This window comes from Cherax quadricarinatus, chromosome 86 (assembly GCF_038502225.1).
Source record: "Cherax quadricarinatus isolate ZL_2023a chromosome 86, ASM3850222v1, whole genome shotgun sequence".
Taxonomy (NCBI): domain Eukaryota; kingdom Metazoa; phylum Arthropoda; class Malacostraca; order Decapoda; family Parastacidae; genus Cherax; species Cherax quadricarinatus.
The window spans coordinates 2,471,280-2,488,949 of NC_091377.1; the positions used below are offsets into that span (position 1 = coordinate 2,471,280).

General features: G+C 41.8%; 1 protein-coding gene across 2 annotated transcripts; it reads right to left on the reverse strand.

Moving 5' to 3' along the window:
* Window positions 1–682: 682 nt before the first annotated feature.
* Window positions 683–16,629, reverse strand: LOC128702970 (uncharacterized). 2 transcript variants are annotated; one of them, XM_053797469.1, is made up of 9 exons: window positions 16,498–16,629; window positions 14,652–14,676; window positions 13,300–13,365; window positions 11,595–11,627; window positions 9,192–9,296; window positions 8,261–8,428; window positions 2,521–2,553; window positions 1,485–1,601; window positions 683–1,181 (listed from the first exon to the last, which is right to left on the reverse strand). In XM_053797469.1, the coding sequence occupies exons 1-9, from the start codon at window positions 16,561–16,563 to the stop codon at window positions 1,177–1,179; spliced, it is 618 nt and encodes a 205-aa protein (XP_053653444.1). In that variant the 5' UTR covers window positions 16,564–16,629; the 3' UTR covers window positions 683–1,176. The 2 variants fall into 2 exon arrangements, with proteins under 2 accessions (XP_053653444.1, XP_053653445.1); XM_053797470.2 differs by having other exon boundaries at window positions 16,431–16,522.
* Window positions 16,630–17,670: the final 1,041 nt, after the last annotated feature.

The window sequence follows — 17,670 nt, forward strand, 5'->3', positions numbered from 1 at the left end:
TACATAGTACAGTATCTTGGAGAGGATGCATACTGTTTTGAAGACTTTCTTGGCTTTGTGCTGGATGTGGGTATGAAATTTAAGGTTGCAGTCAAGGTGATGACCTAAAAATTTGCCCTCAGTGTGTCTTGAATGGGGCAACCATTGATCAATATGTTAAGTTAGATATTTAAAGCTCTGTTTCCAGAGAGGATGTAGTAGGACTCAGGTCCCGCTCGCCGATTTCCCTAAATCTCTTCATAAATGTTACCCTGCTCACACTCCAACAGCACATAAAGTCGTAAAAACCATTTGTCTCCACTCCTATCTAACATGCTCATACATGCTTGCTAGAAGTCCAAGCCCCTCATACACAAAACCTCCTTCACCCTTTCCCTGCAATCTTTCCTAGTCCAACCCCTACCCCACCTTCCTTCTTTCCACTACAAATTTATACACTCTCCAATTCATTCTAATTCATCCCATCCTCTCTATATAACCGAATCACCTCAACAACCCTTCAACACCTATTAAATTCCAAACTATGGATTCTCTGCATAATATTCACACTGTACATTGCCCTCAGACACTACATCTCCACTACCTCCAGCCTTCTCCTTGTTGCAACATTCATCACTCTCGTACATTCCCCTATTTGGGGAATGGATATAGGTATTTATTAAAGAGGAAGAAGAAAAATTACTTGGATTTCAATTTTATTGTTAATATTTTAGTGACATTCACCATCATCGGGAGGAGAATTCAAGATTAAATCATAATTTCGTTTATATAAATTTCAATTTATTCTACAGCCTCAGACTATGGAGCTAGTGTGTAAATAATTCACGGGTACAACACTCTGACATATATCATGGAAATATTTCGTTCAAGGAAATATATTCAACTTCAGTCTTATGTTAGACTTATGGCTGGCCATTACATTTATGTCAAAGTTCCAGGTTGGCGAAATGAACCAATAATGAATGTCCTGGTGGAGTACCTGTGATTTATAAACTTGTCGCCATTAGAGAAAAACATCTTTGACTATAGAACGAGTAATCTAGCTTTGTGTAGAGCTTAATCAAGACAAGCCATAGTTACCAGATCAAGGTTTACACAGAGAGAAACACTGGCCCAATAAAAGTTAGATCTGTAGTGTCTTCCGTACTGTCTCTTGGGTCCAGCGTGCGGCTCCTTTTAACCTGCAGAGAAAATTAGAATTCACATATTAAAATACAGCCACGAGAATCCCATTACGATGTCCTTTTGCATAGTTGATGTGGATTTCGGGGGGACAATTGCCCCCCGTGGCCTAGTTAATTGCCTCATCAGCAAGACTGTTGGACCATTTACAAAGTATGACTGTAAATGATTCAAATCGGACCAAAACATCATCGTGCGGGTTATTATTGTGTATTGCTCCAGTCAGGGTATTGTGCTTTTTCGTTCTCCACTGTAATCAACTGCGTTGCTATACATGAACGTTACAAGTATCTGCTACTTACCTAACACACTGAAGGCACCTCTGGTGACGTTGCAGGCAGCCTCAAACATACTGATCAACAACTGTGCTGATGTGAGTAGTGTAGCGTTGGTGCTGGCTCCCTGCATGATGACACTTCCTGGGAAGGGAGGGGGAGCTCAAAACTATATATACATGTATATACTGTTATACCACACAGATTAACCCCACATAGGAGAGAGAAGCTTATGACGTCGTTTCGGTCCGACTTGTGAATGGTCCGAGTCCTCTTTCCTATGTGCTGGTTATTTGTGTATTGTTCCAGTCAAGGTATTGTGCCTTTTTGTTATCTATACTGATATTTATACTGTTCATTGAACTGTTATACTGTTAGCAATATTACTATAAAGATATCTGTACTGTTTACACTTCTGTTGTAACGTTTCAAACACTGTTTACAATACTGTTATACTAACATCAATACTGTTCCTTACATTGTAGCGAATATTATAATTAATATACTACTACTACTATTATTACTACTACTACTACTATTATTATTACTATTATTATTATTATTATTATTACTACTACTACTACTATTACTACTATTACTACTACTACTACTACCACTACTACTACCACTACTACTACTACTACTACTACTACTACTACTACTACTACTACTACTACTACTACCACCACTACTACTACTACTACTACCACTACTACTACTACTACTACTACTACTACTACCACCACCACCACTACTACTACTACTACTACTACCACTACTACTACTACTACTACCACTACTACTACTACTACCACTACTACTACTACTACTACCACTACTACTACCACTACTACTACTACTACTACTACTACTACTACCACCACTACTACTACTACTACCACTACTACTACTACTACTACTACTACCACCACTACTACTACTACTACTACTACTACTACTACTACTAATAATAATAATAATAATAATAATAATAATAATAATAATACGTTAGTGATATGTGACGAAATTTATACAGAAAAATTAAGAACTTTGTTCAATTTACCTGTGGTGTTAAGGAAGATGTTCAGCGGGGAACCTGCAGAAGAAAAATCATTTTAATTGTTGTAAACATAAATGAGTGTGTGAGAACAAAATAAGTCACTACCGCCCGGCTCCGGCTGTCACTACCGCCCGGCTCCGGCTGTCAGTACCGCCCGGCTCCGGCTGTCACTACCGCCCGGCTCCGGCTGTCACTACCGCCCGGCTCTGGCTGTCACTACCGCCCGGCTCCGGCTGTCACTACCGCCCGGCTCTGGCTGTCACTACCGCCCGGCTCTGGCTGTCACTACCGCCCGGCTCCGGCTGTCACTACCGCTCGGCTCTGGCTGTCACTACCGCCCGGCTCCGGCTGTCACTACCGCCCGGCTCCGGCTGTCACTACCGCCCGGCTCCGGCTGTCACTACCGCCCGGCTCCGGCTGTCACTACCGCCCGGCTCCGGCTGTCACTACCGCCCGGCTCCGGCTGTCACTACCGCCCGGCTCCGGCTGTCACTACCGCCCGGCTTCGGCTGTCACTACCGCCCGGCTCCGGCTGGGTTACAAGTATCTTTGGCTGGTTAAATCACCACCACCAGATGTAGACCAAACGAAATGTAAACTTTGCCAGATGGACTATTGTCACACACTGCGTCATTATGAATTGGAGTGCGTCACACCTTGCGTCATTATGTACTAGAGTGCGTCACACCTTGCGTCATTATGTACTAGAGTGCGTCACACCTTGCGTCATTATGTACTGGAGTGCGTCACACCCTGCGTCATTATGTACTGGAGTGCGTCACACCCTGCGTCATTATGTACTGGAGTGCGTCACACCCTGCGTCATTATGTACTGGAGTGCGTCACGCCCTGCGTCATTATGTACTGGAGTGCGTCACACCCTGCGTCATTATGTACTGGAGTGCGTCACACCCTGCGTCATTATGTACTGGAGTGCGTCACACCCTGCGTCATTATGTACTGGAGTGCGTCACACCCTGCGTCATTATGTACTGGAGTGCGTCACACCCTGCGTCATTATGTACTGGAGTGCGTCACACCCTGCGTCATTATGTACTGGAGTGCGATCAGATTAATGAATTTAGAGACAACTCACTCAGAAATGTTCAAGAAATGGCAAAGTATTTTATCCACAGTGGTATATTACAGACCATTGTGTGTGTGTGTGTGTGTGTGTGTGTGTGTGTATGTTTGTACGCTCATGTGCATGTGTCTGTGCGTGCGCCCTCGTGTGTGTATGTGTGCGCGCGCGCGCTCGTGTAGGTGTATGACCCACTTAATATTTGTATTTATAACTCATTACAACTGTGACCAGGTGTGGACGTGTCAGTGGCTCATTACTTTGTAATTAACCATGTATAGGACTGAGGATGATTCATTACCTTTGTAACTTGCCATGACTGTGACCAGATCTACCTGGAGTTCATTACCTTTGTAACTAGTTCATCTATCATAACTTTGGGGTACAGTCCCTGGACCTATTATGTACCTCTGTAATCTTTTGATTACCGCCCACAGGATGGGTATGGGGTGCATAATAAATATATTAAACTAACTGTGTGTACTCACCTATTTGTGGTTGCAGGGGTCGAGTCATAGCTCCTGGCCCCGCCTCTTCACTGGTTGCTACTAGGTCCTCTCTCTCTCCCCGCTCCATGAGCTTTATCAAACCTCGTCTTAAAACTATGTATGGTTCCCGCCTCCACTACGTCACTTTCTAGGCTATTCCACTGCCTGACAACTCTATGACTGAAGAAATACTTCCTAAAATCCCTTTGACTCATCTGAGTCTTTAACTTCCAATTGTGACTTCTTGTTTCTGTGTCCCCTCCCTGAAACATCCTGTCTTTGTCCACCTTGTCTATTCCGTGCAGTATTTTATATGTCGTTATCATGTCTCCCTTGACCCTCCTGTCCTCCAGTGTCGTCTGGCCGATTTCCCTTAACCTTTCTTCATAGGACATTCCCCTTAGCTCTGGAACTAACCTTGTCGCAAACCTTTGCACTTTCTCTAGTTTCTTGACGTGTTTTATCAAGTGTGGGTTCCAAACAGGTGCTGCATACTCCAGTATGGGCCTGACGTACACGGTGTACAGTGTCTTGAACGATTCCTTACTAAGGCATCGGAACGCTGTTCTCAGGTTTGCCAGGCGCCCATATGCTGCAGCAGTTATCTGGTTGATGTGTGCTTCCAGAGACATGCTTGGTGTTATACTCACCCCAAGATCTTTTTCCTTGAGCGAGGTTTGTAGTCTTTGGCCACCTAGCCTACACTCCGTCTGCGGTCTTCTGTGCCCTTCCCCGATCTTCATGACTTTGCATTTGGCGGGGTTAAATTTGAGAAGCCAGTTGCTGGACCAGGTGTCCAGTCTGTCCAGGTCTCTTTGAAGTCCTGCCTGATCCTCATCTGATTTAATTCTCCTCATTAACTTCACATCATCTGCGAACACGAACACTTCTGAGTGTATCCCTTCCATCACGTCGTTCACATATACCAAAAATAGCACTGGTCCTAGGACCGACCCCTGTGGGACCCCGCTCGTCACAGGTGCCCACTGTGTGTGTGTGTGTGTGTGTATTTATTAACCAGAAAAATACTTATCTACACTGCACTAGTTATATTCCGCTGCCATCGCAAGCGAGTATCTTGTTTGTACTGCGTGAAGAGTGATGGCACAGAGTCCAGTTGCATCATGAAGAGTGATGGCAAAGAGTCCAGTTGCATCATGAAGAGTGATGGCACAGAGTCCAGTTGCATCATGAAGAGTGATGGCACAGAGTCCAGTTGCATCATGAAGAGTGATGGCACAGAGTCCAGTTGCATCATGAAGAGTGATGGCACAGAGTCCAGTTGCATCATGAAGAGTGATGGCACAGAGTCCAGTTGCATCATGAAGAGTGATGGCACAGAGTCCAGTTGCATCATGAAGAGTGATGGCACAGAGTCCAGTTGCATCATGAAGAGTGATGGCACAGAGTCCAGTTGCATCATGAAGAGTGATGGCACAGAGTCCAGTTGCATCATGAAGAGTGATGGCACAGAGTCCAGTTGCATCATGAAGAGTGATGGCACAGAGTCCAGTTGCATCATGAAGAGTGATGGCACAGAGTCCAGTTGCATCATGAAGAGTGATGGCACAGAGTCCAGTTGCATCATGAAGAGTGATGGCACAGAGTCCAGTTGCATCATGAAGAGTGATGGCACAGAGTCCAGTTGCATCATCCAACTTGTTTAAAACATGTTTTGATTATGTTCAGAGAATTTAAACAACAGTTTGGATGCATAATGCATATGGATGTTTGAAAAGATAATGTGAATTACCCGTATACTATGCTAAAATAGATTATTAATATGAAATTTTAAGAAAAATAGCAATGAGACCCATTATTGTCTCGGGAGCCACACACAGTAGCGTCGGGAGCAGCAGTTTGCCCACGTTTGACATAAACACACACACACACACACACACACACACACACACACACACACACACACACACACACACACACACACACACACACACACACACACACACACACACACACACACACACACACATATATATATATATATATATATATATATATATATATATATATATATATATATATATATATATATATATATATATATATCAAACGAGTTGATAAGACAAATTCTTCCTGACACCCTCAGTGACTCAGCAGGAATAGAAGACCCTAGCTATGTTAGTGCCATCACCGAATGGGAGACTCTTGCTGCTCCAGCACCAAACCCTAGTGCAGCACTGGCTCACAAACAGTCAAGCTGGGATAGCCCAATTGCTGAAAAGGTGCTTGCCAACATGCTCAGGGCTGCAACATCAGATAGGGAGATTGCCCGTCTCCAGGCTGTGAGTGCACCTCACTCCGGGGACTTCCTCCAAACAGTTCCCATATCGGCAATGGGAACGCGACTCGACCCTAAGACCCTCCGTATTGCAGTGGCTCTGCGCCTTGCTGCCCCAATTCACACAGAATATATGTGTATTTGCGGCGAAGTGCAAGCAGACCAATACGGTCTACATGGTCTTAACTGTTCCAAAACCAAGGGCTGGCATGCAAGACACAATGAGGTCAACGACATCATTAAGAGAACCCTTGCTACAGCTGGATGCCCTGCCGAGAGGGAGCCACGATCACTTGCAGCAAACAATACCCACAACCCAGCAAACCGCCCCGACGGGATCACCATTTATCCTTGGAAGAATGGCAGGCTCTTAGCATGGGACTATACCTGTGTGTCCACACTGGCTGACACATATATCCATCACAGTGTGGGGCGACAGGGAGGAGCTGCTGACCACAGGGAGGAGTACAAGATCAGCAAGTACAGGGACATTAGCCAACAGTATCAATTTGTCCCAGTGGGATCAGAGACCTTGGGATCATGGGGAAAAAATGTCACACGTTTCCTTAAAGAATTGGGTTCCAGACTCATCGACACCACCAGGGACCCAAGGGCAGCCACTTTCATGTTCCAGCGCCTCAGCGTCTCCATCCAGAGGGGAAATGCTTGCTGCATACTTGGCTCACGTCCAGCCTCGGAGTAGCTGGAGGAAATTCATGATCTTTGATACATTGTGCCATTGTATTCATGTTTATGTTTTTTTCTGTAAATGTATTTTGTTTATTAATAAATGTTCACATAGAATAAAAAATATATAGGGGGTGGTAGGAGAAGAAAATATTCAAACAGCTCTGGGGAGAACCTTGAGTTTTCTCTGAGGTACGTTTATTGTCTTCTCTGAGGATGAGGGTCCCCATTCCAGCTATAGAGGTGGTACTTCCCTATATTTTTTCAAAAAAAAATATATTATATATATATGTACAATATATATATATATATATATGTATATATATGTACAATATATATATATATGTATATATATATGGTAAATGCAGCAGCGAGGAGACGGTTGGAGGCAGTGGAGATGTCCTGTCTAAGGGCAATGTGTGGTGTAAATATTATGCAGAAAATTCGGAGTGTGGAAATTAGGAGAAGGTGTGGAGTTAATAAAAGTATTAGTCAGAGGGCAGAAGAGGGGTTGTTGAGGTGGTTTGGTCATTTAGAGAGAGAATGGATCAAAGTAGAATGACATGGAAAGCATATAAATCTATAGGGGAAGGAAAGAGGGGTAGGGGTCGTCCTCGAAAGGGTTGGAAAGAGGGGGTAAAGGAGGTATTGTGGGCGAGGAGCTTGGACTTCCAGCAAGCGTGCATGAGCGTGTTAGATAGGAGTGAATGGAGACGAATGATACTTGGGACCTGACGATCTGTTGGAGTGTGAGCAGGGTAATATTTAGTGAAGGGATTCAGGGAAACCGGTTATTTTCTTATAGTCGGACTTGAGTCCTGGAAATGGGAAGTACAATGCCTGCACTTTAAAGGAGGGGTTTGAGATATTGGCAGTTTGGAGGGATATGTTGTGTATCTTTATACGTATATGCTTCTAAACTGTTGTATTCTGAGCACCTCTGCAAAAGGAGTGATAATGTGTGAGTGTGGTGAAAGTGTTGAATGATGATGAAAGTATTTTCTTTTTGGGGATTTTCTTTCTTTTTTTGGGTCACCCTGCCTCGGTGGGAGACGACCAACTTGTTGAATATATATATATATATATATATATATATATATATATATATATATATATATATATATATATATATATATATATATATATATATATATATATATATTTTTAAGCGATAGTTTTATTACTTACACAAAAGGGTCATAGGATTAGGTCCGTTGAAGGGTCTGTTGCCTGGTCTGTTGCCTGGTCTGTTGCCTGGTCTGTTGCCTGGCCTGTAACCGAAGGGGCTGAACCCAAACCCGGGCCTGTTACCGAAGGGGTTGAACCCAGACCCAGGATTGTTAGGCTCCAAGCTTCCTACAAGCAAGAGAAATAAACCTGACATTTCTGGTATTTACACCTCATATATTTTAATTAGCACAGGTAACATCTCTTTAAATATTTGTTGTTAATTGCTAATTTGTCCCTTCACAGGAAGGGTAGGAGGATGATGCTGGTGAAGGCGTCTCGCACCCTTCAGCACTCGTACATGAAGGGAGGTATCTTATAGTTCTTAAGTGTGAAGGGAGGATAAGAGAGAAGAGTTTACTGAAACACATGGATAAACATTGGAATATCCAGGAGTACGTGGAAGTTCATGAGAGTACATGTAAGTTGATTTAGGTACAGGTACACATAAATACAGTTACACGAATTATCGTACATAGTAACATATGTGTAAATTACCTAGGGTAGCCCCCCTTCCCCTCAAAAAAAAGTCAGACCAAGTGATTTATTTCCATTGGGATCCTTGTGATATTAAACGTTCGAACAGCTAAGTAACAAGTGGGTGGACAGGTGATGAGTGAAGGGCAGGTGATGGGTGGACAGGTGATGAGTGAAGGGCAGGTGATGGGTGGACAGGTGATGAGTGAAGGACAGGTGATGGGTGGACAGGTGATGAGTGAAGGGCAGGTGATGGGTGGACAGGTGATGAGTGAAGGGCAGGTGATGGGTGGACAGGTGATGAGTGAAGGGCAGGTGATGGGTGGACAGGTGATGAGTGAAGGGCAGGTGATGGGTGGACAGGTGATAGTGAAGGGCAGGTGGTAAAGGAGGGATTGAAAATAAAGGAACTTACCATTTAGTTTAGTAGAGTTGCACAGAGAGTTGAGGAAGTTGACAAACACTTGTTGATCTGTCCAAGCTGTGACATTAGCGCTGACCCCGGCTATAACGACGGCTCCTGGCAAGTCAAAAGGCGACAGATTTATTCGTTTTGAAGAGAAACCAGAGTTGGTAGTCAAAGGATTACAGAGGTACATATAAGGTCCAGGTACTTTGTAGCCCAGTCCCTGGACCCATCATGTACCTCTATAATCCTTTGACTACAGCCCACAGGATGGGTATGGGGTACATAATAAAAATATTAAACTTAAACTCCTGGCAAGTGTATCAACGGGGAGAATTAGCAAGGTACACTAAGCACGATACAAGTATAACGAAGCTTTTTACTCTGAATTAAGTGTCTCTGTATCATCTGACATCACTCGACCTTCGTACCACGTCACAAATAAATCTTTATCAGTACAATAACTAGTGCTATAAAACACATCGATATTTCAGGTCAATGCAGATTTTGGCTCCCTCATTCTTCTGTATTCTATATATTTTCAACTAAGACCAATGTTGACAGGCCTGGTCGCCTGGTGGCTCAAGCTCTCGCTTCACACGGCGAGGGTTTGGGTTCGATTCCCAGCCAGGGTAGAAACATTGGGCATGTTTCTTTACACCTGGGTGTTAGTCGACTGGTGTGGGTAGCATCCTGGGACAAAACTGACCTAATTTTCGGGAAATGCTCAGCATAACAAGCGACTTTCTATATAGTAGTATGTCATTGATGTCAGCTATGGTCTGCATACCTTGTACATGTACTTGTAGTAAATAAATAAAGATATTATATTATATATATATATATATATATATATATATATATATATATATATATATATATATATATATATATATGCAATAAGATCACAGTAAACAGGTGATTTCAGAATATGCAAAACAACCACTCTGAAAGAATAGAGAAATTCCAAGCGCTTTCGCGACTACTCACATTATCAAGGAACTATGAACATAGTTCCTTGATAATGTGAGAAGTCACGAAAGCGCTTGGAATTTCTCCATTCTTTCAGAGTGGTTGTTTTGCATATATATATATATATATATATATATATATATATATATATATATATATATATATATATATATATATATATATATATATATATATATATATATATATATATATATATATATAATCATGACTTGATTGGAGATCTACTACAGCGGAAGACACATGATTTAAAATACATGTAGAACTAGGATTTTTAAAATTTAGAAATTCCCCAGGCGTAGTATGACCAATTAGTGCTTCTCCATGATTTTTTTTAGCATACTGGCCTTTTTGTACCAAGGTGACCTAAAAAATAAAAGAAATACTTTCACCATCATTCAGTGGCTGTCTTGCCAGACACAGCCAAATATCACTTGTGGTAATAATATATGAGGGATACAGGTATAAAACCTGTTGAAGACTTACCTGTGGTAATAATATACGAGGGATACGGGTACAAGACCTGTTGAAGACTTACCTGTGGTAATAATATACGAGGGATACAGGTACAAGACCTGTTGAAGACTTACCTGTGGTAATAATATACGAGGGATACAGGTACAAGACCTGTTGAAGACTTACCTGTGGTAATAATATACGAGGGATACAGGTACAAGACCTGTTGAATACTTACCTGTGGTAATAATATACGAGGGATACAGGTACAAGACCTGTTGAAGACTTACCTGTGGTAATAATATACGAGGGATACAGGTACAAGACCTGTTGAAGACTTACCTGTGGTAATAATATACGAGGGATACAGGTACAAGACCTGTTGAAGACTTACCTGTGGTAATAATATACGAGGGATACAGGTACAAGACCTGTTGAATACTTACCTGTGGTAATAATATACGAGGGATACAGGTACAAGACCTGTTGAAGACTTGCCTGTGGTAATAATATACGAGGGATACAGGTACAAGACCTGTTGAAGACTTACCTGTGGTAATAATATACGAGGGATACAGGTACAAGACCTGCTGGAGACTTACCTGCGGCAATAATGTACGAGGGATACAGGTACAAGACCTGTTGAAGACTTACCTGTGGTAATAATATACGAGGGATACAGGTACAAGACCTGTTGAATACTTACCTGTGGTAATAATATACGAGGGATACAGGTACAAGACCTGTTGAAGACTTGCCTGTGGTAATAATATACGAGGGATACAGGTACAAGACCTGTTGAATACTTACCTGTGGTAATAATATACGAGGGATACAGGTACAAGACCTGTTGAATACTTACCTGTGGTAATAATATACGAGGGATACAGGTACAAGACCTGTTGAAGACTTACCTGTGGTAATAATATACGAGGGATACAGGTACAAGACCTGTTGAAGACTTACCTGTGGTATTGAGCCAGCCGGATATGCCATTACCTGTCAGGGGACACTTAAATATTCAGTTTGTAAACAGTAATATGGAAATATTTTCTATGTAAACATTGCCACAAATAAACATAAATTAGATGTGTAATTGGAGGATAAACATCAGTGAGTAAACAACACTGAACGAGGTATAATAATTTTCTTGTGAATCTTAAATTAAGAAATAAACATCGTCTTTCGCCATGTTAACATGATCCGTTAACATATGAACATCATTAATTACCATGTTAACATCGTCATTTATCATGTTAACATCATTTGCATTATAAACATCTTAATCTGCCTTACAACGTTGTTTTTTTTACTTTATAGGAATTGTTTATTGACTGGTAAACATCGTCAATTACCAAATCACAGACACAGACACGCACACACAGACACAGGCACACACACGTGAAGAAACTAGAGAAAGTGCAAAGGTTTGCAACAAGACTAGTCCCAGAACTAAGAGGTATGTCCTACGAGGAGAGGTTAAGGGAAATCAACCTGACGACACTGGAGGACAGGAGAGATAGGGGGGACATGATAACGACATACAAAATATTGAGAGGAATTGACAAGGTGGACAAAGACAGGATGTTCCAGAGATTGGACACAGTAACAAGGGGACACAGTTGGAAGCTGAAGACACAGATGAATCACAGGGATGTTAGGAAGTATTTCTTCAGCCACAGAGTAGTCAGTAAGTGGAATAGTTTGGGAAGCGATGTAGTGGAGGCAGGATCCATACATAGCTTTAAGCAGAGGTATGATAAAGCTCACGGCTCAGGGAGAGTGACCTAGTAGCGATCAGTGAAGAGGCGGGGCCAGGAGCTCGGACTCGACCCCCGCAACCTCAACTAGGTGAGTACAACTAGGTGAGTACACAGACGCAGGGGGCCAGAGACTACAAACCTCACTCAAGGATAAGGATCTTGGGGTGAGTATAACACCGAGCACATCTCCTGAAGCTCACATCAACCAAATAACTGCTGCAGCATAAGGGTGCCTAGTAAACCTAAGAAAAACATTCCGGCATTTTAATAAGGAATCGTCAAGACCCTGTACACTGCATATGTCAGGCCTTTATTGCAGTATGCAATACCACTTTCGAACCCACACCTAGCCAAGCACATAAGGAAATTAGAGAAAGTGTTAAGGTTTGCAACAATACTAGTCCTGGAGCTAACGGGTATGTCCTACGAGAAGAGGTTAAGGGAAATCGACCTGATGACACTGGAGGACAGGAGAGATAGGGAGGATATGACAATGACATATAAAATACTGAGAGGAATTGACAAAGTAGACAGAGACAGGATGTTCCAGAGATGGGACACTGCAACAAGGGGTCACAGTTGGAAGTTGAAGACTCAGTTGAATCACAGGGATGTTTGGAAGTACTTCTTCAGTCACAGAGTGGTCAGGAAGTGGAATAGTATGGTAAGTGATGTAGTGGAGGCAGGATCCATACATAGCTTTAAGAAGAGGTATGATAAAGCTTATGAAGCAGGAAGAGTGACCTAGTAGTGGCCGGTAAAGAGGCGGGGCCAGGGGTTGTGACTCAACCCCTGCAACCACAACTAAGTGAGTACAGCTAGGTAAGTACACACACACACACACACACACACACACACACACACACACACACACACACACACACACACACACACACAGTAATACTCACAGAAAAACAACAGTCCGAAGTCTTGGTGATCATGACGCAAGTCCCTGGAAGACTGTTGTGTCCTCTCTGTGAAGAAGATGAACTGATATTAACTTCCTATATTTCCTTGACATAGTACTGGAAGACTCTAAACATTACTGGAGGAACTAAACATTACTGGAGGAACTAAACATTACTGGAGGAACTAAACATTATTGGAGGAACTAAACATTACTGGAGGAACTAAACATTACTGGAGGAACTAAACATTATTGGAGGAACTAAACATTATTGGAGGAACTAAACATTACTGGAGGAACTAAACATTACTGGAGGAACTAAACATTATTGGAGGAACTAAACATTATTGGAGGAACTAAACATTACTGGAGGAACTAAACATTACTGGAGGAACTAAACATTATTGGAGGAACTAAACATTATTGGAGGAACTAAACATTACTGGAGGACTCTAAACATTACTGGAAGACTCTAAACATTACTGGAAGACTAAACATTACTGGAGGAACTAAACATTACTGGAGGACCTAAACATTACTGGAGGACCGAAACATTACTGGAGGACCGAAACATTACTGGAGGACTCTAAACATTACTGGAAGACTCTAAACATTACTGGAAGACTAAACATTACTGGAGGAACTAAACATTACTGGAGGAACTAAACATTACTGGAGGACCTGAACATTACTGGAGGACCTAAACATTACTGGAGGACCGAAACATTACTGGAGGACCTAAACATTACTGGAGGACCTAAACATTACTGGAGGACCTAAACATTGCTGTAGGACCTAAACACTACTGGAGTGACTAAGATTGCTGGAGGAAGAGGAAAATGAAGAAATAGTGAAAGTAAAAAGTAGTGGGAGTAATTTTAGTGATGCTAGAGCAGAGGGGAGAGAAAGGTTATCCAATACCATCTACTATTTCCTACAAGTGGAATTCCCCGCACTAATATTCACGTCAGACATTGCTCTCAGCCATGACATCTCGATTTTCTTCAGCTTTCTCCACACTCCTGTTATTCTTATGTTCTCTCTCTCTCTCTTGTCCCCTTTTCCCTTATGCAGACATAATAATAATAATAATAATATAAGGTAAGAAATACTATCATTTCTGTTGCATACATAATGCATCACGACAATGAACAGCAATTAAATGTTGACTTTTGTTTTTGTAAGATCTGGAGATCTAAAAAGAAAAAGTTGTTTGGCTGTTTGAGGGGTTCCCAGGAACGTAACTCTATTTTTCCCATAAGTTCTTCAGTTTATCTAAGACAGATTTACCTAACACGGCATTTTCAGGAACGTAACAACCGTGTAACATAACAGTCTACTGTACATACATACCTGTCAAGTCCTGAGCTTTGTCATTCTGAAATAAAATACAAAATAAGTTAGTCTTGAGTCTCATTTTTATATATACATACACCATGAGATGTATATCTCTCATTGTAAACACACACAGTTTACTGCAATTCCTTCCTTAGGTATCAAAGTGTCCCTGTCTGGTGGTAAGCAGGTTACGTGCAGCCTTAATGACCCATTTGTAGTCGAGAGGCTTCATACCCCCCTTAACCAACCATTGTTTATTTATTTATTTATTTATTTATTTATTTATTTCAATTAATATATGTAATTGTAATCTAAATGTAATTAGATTTAGATTCAACACATTTGCTGCATTTAGAAAAAACGTTCAGAATTGATACTGTATTTTTAAATAATTTATTTATATTAGATTAATACAGTAGTATTTTATTCTTATTTTTACCACAACAATTATCAAAACAATAATAATAATTTTGATAGAATTGAGATGGCTGTGGGCTCGATACTACGACCTGATGTGTTAAAATATCTAAAAGAATGGGTGGAACAATATAGTAACATTCAATAAATGGTTCAGAGAACTAACGAATTAGAACTTATGGTAAATTAGATGACTAAGAACTTATGCAACACTTGAGTATCTTAATTGTGTTGCATAAGTGTATATTTCAACAATTTAGTAACAATTTCCCTAGAGCAAAATCGGCGTCAGGGTACAATAGACCTGTAGGTCAGTGATGGAGTATTTAGTTCACAAGCGAAGGGTCCTGGGTTCGATTTCTTGGATTAGGGAGATGAATGGTCACATATCCTTACACCTGTTGCCCTTGTTCATCTCGTAGTAAATAGGTACCTGGGTGTTAGTCGACTGAAATGTGTGGCATCCTGGGAAACAGTGTATCTTAAATCGGGTTGAGCTGTAGAATAATTGATCTTAATCTGTAAATGAGTCGAGGCAAAATAAAAACTCTTAGCTTATATGTGAGCTGAACTGCAATAATAAATCATAGACTATAAGTAAGCTGAGGTAGGATAACAGCTATTAGCCTGTAAATGCAAAATAGGTGGGATAACAGCTCTGTAAATAAGCCGAGATAGAATAACAGCTGTTAGTTTATAAATGAACTGAAGGGAGAAAATAATAATAATAATAATAATAATAATAATAATAATAATAATAATAATAAAAAATCTTTATTTACTACCAGTACATGTATAAGGTATACAGACCATAGCTGACATCAATGACATACTACTATATAGAAAGCCGCTTGTTGTGCTGAGCATTTCAGGCAAATTAGGTCAGTTTTGTCCCAGGATGCGACCCACACTAATCGAGTAACACACAGGTACCCAATTTACTGATGGGGAATATAGATAAGATAAGATAAGATTTCGTTCGGATTTTTAACCCTGGAGGGTTAGCCACCCAGGATAACCCAAGAAAGTCAGTGCGTCATCGAGGACTGTCTAACTTATTTCCATTGGGGTCCTTAATCTTGTCCCCCAGGATGCGACCCACACCAGTCGACTAACACCCAGGTACCTATTTGCTGCTAGGTGAACAGGACAACAGGTGTAAGGAAACGTGTCGAAATGTTTCCACCCGCCGGGAATCGAACCCGGGCCCTCCGTGTGTGAAGCGGGAGCTTTAGCCACCAGGCCACCGGGCCACACATAGATAACCGGTGTAAGGAAACACGTCCAATGTTTCTACCCTCGCCGGGAACTGAATCCGGACACTCGCCGTGTGAAGTGAGAGCTTTAGTCACCAGGCCACGCGGCACCAGTTCTTACTTTATCAGTGAGCTGAAGCGGGATAACAGATCTCAGCATTTAAACGAGCTGAGGTTTGCTAGTGTACCTTAACAGAGTTGGAAAGGTGCAGTGTAGCCAGCACCACAACACCGATGATGACAACTGCACGCATGGTGATGACTCGGTCTTGGTCTGAGAAGCCGTGGAATGAGTACTGGCAACACCAGCTCTCCAGCCTTAAATACCCCAGCTGGGTCACACACCCACCTATTTTTCCACACAAACACCTGGGTTTATTTGCTGTACACACACCTTTTCAATACGCGATTGACGAACCAGGATCGCAATCACATATATATTTTTTCCAAATATTTCTTTAAGGAACATATGCATGTCAGTCATTGAAAACTAGTGAAATTTGTAATAATAATAATAACTTTATTTACTACCAGTACATGTAGGTGGCCCGGTGGCCTGGTGGCTAAAGCTCCCGCTTCACACACGGAGGGCCCGGGTTCGATTCCCGGTGGGTGGAAACATTTCGACACGTTTCTTTACACCTGTTGTCCTGTTCACCTAGCAGCAAATAGGTACCTGGGTGTTAGTCGACTGGTGTGGGTCGCGGTGTGGGTCGCATCCTGGGGGACAAGATTAAGGACCCCAATGGAAATAAGTTAGACAGTCCTCGATGACGCACTAACTTTCTTGGGTTAACCTGGGTGGCTAATCCTACGGGGTTAAAAATCCGAACGAAATCTTATCTTATCTTATGTACAAGGTATACAGACCATAGCTGACATCAGTGACATACTACTATATAGAAAGCCGCTTATTATGCTGAGCATTTCCCGCAAATTAGGTCAGTTTTGTCCCAGGATGCGACCCACACCAGTCCACTAACACCCAGGTACCTATTTTACCGATGGATAAACATAGACAAAGGTGTAAAGAAACACGCACAGTGTTTCTACCCTGGCTGGGAATCGAAACCGGACACTCGTCGTGTGAAGCGAGATCTTTAGCCACCAGTCCATGAGCTAGGTAACTACTAATTACCCACTACATGGACGCACCTACATGCGCTTGTCCATATTAGGCTCTAATAAGGTGACAAATATTATGGTACTTCAGGTGACATAAGTGAGGAATCAGAATATATCCAGGAGAGAAAAATGCAAGATGAACAGTAATATAGTTTATTTCTCATATATTTTATTTATTGAAGATGTGGCAGGTGTTGGCCTATTTTAAGTCAACACTTGTTAAGGTGTATTTACCA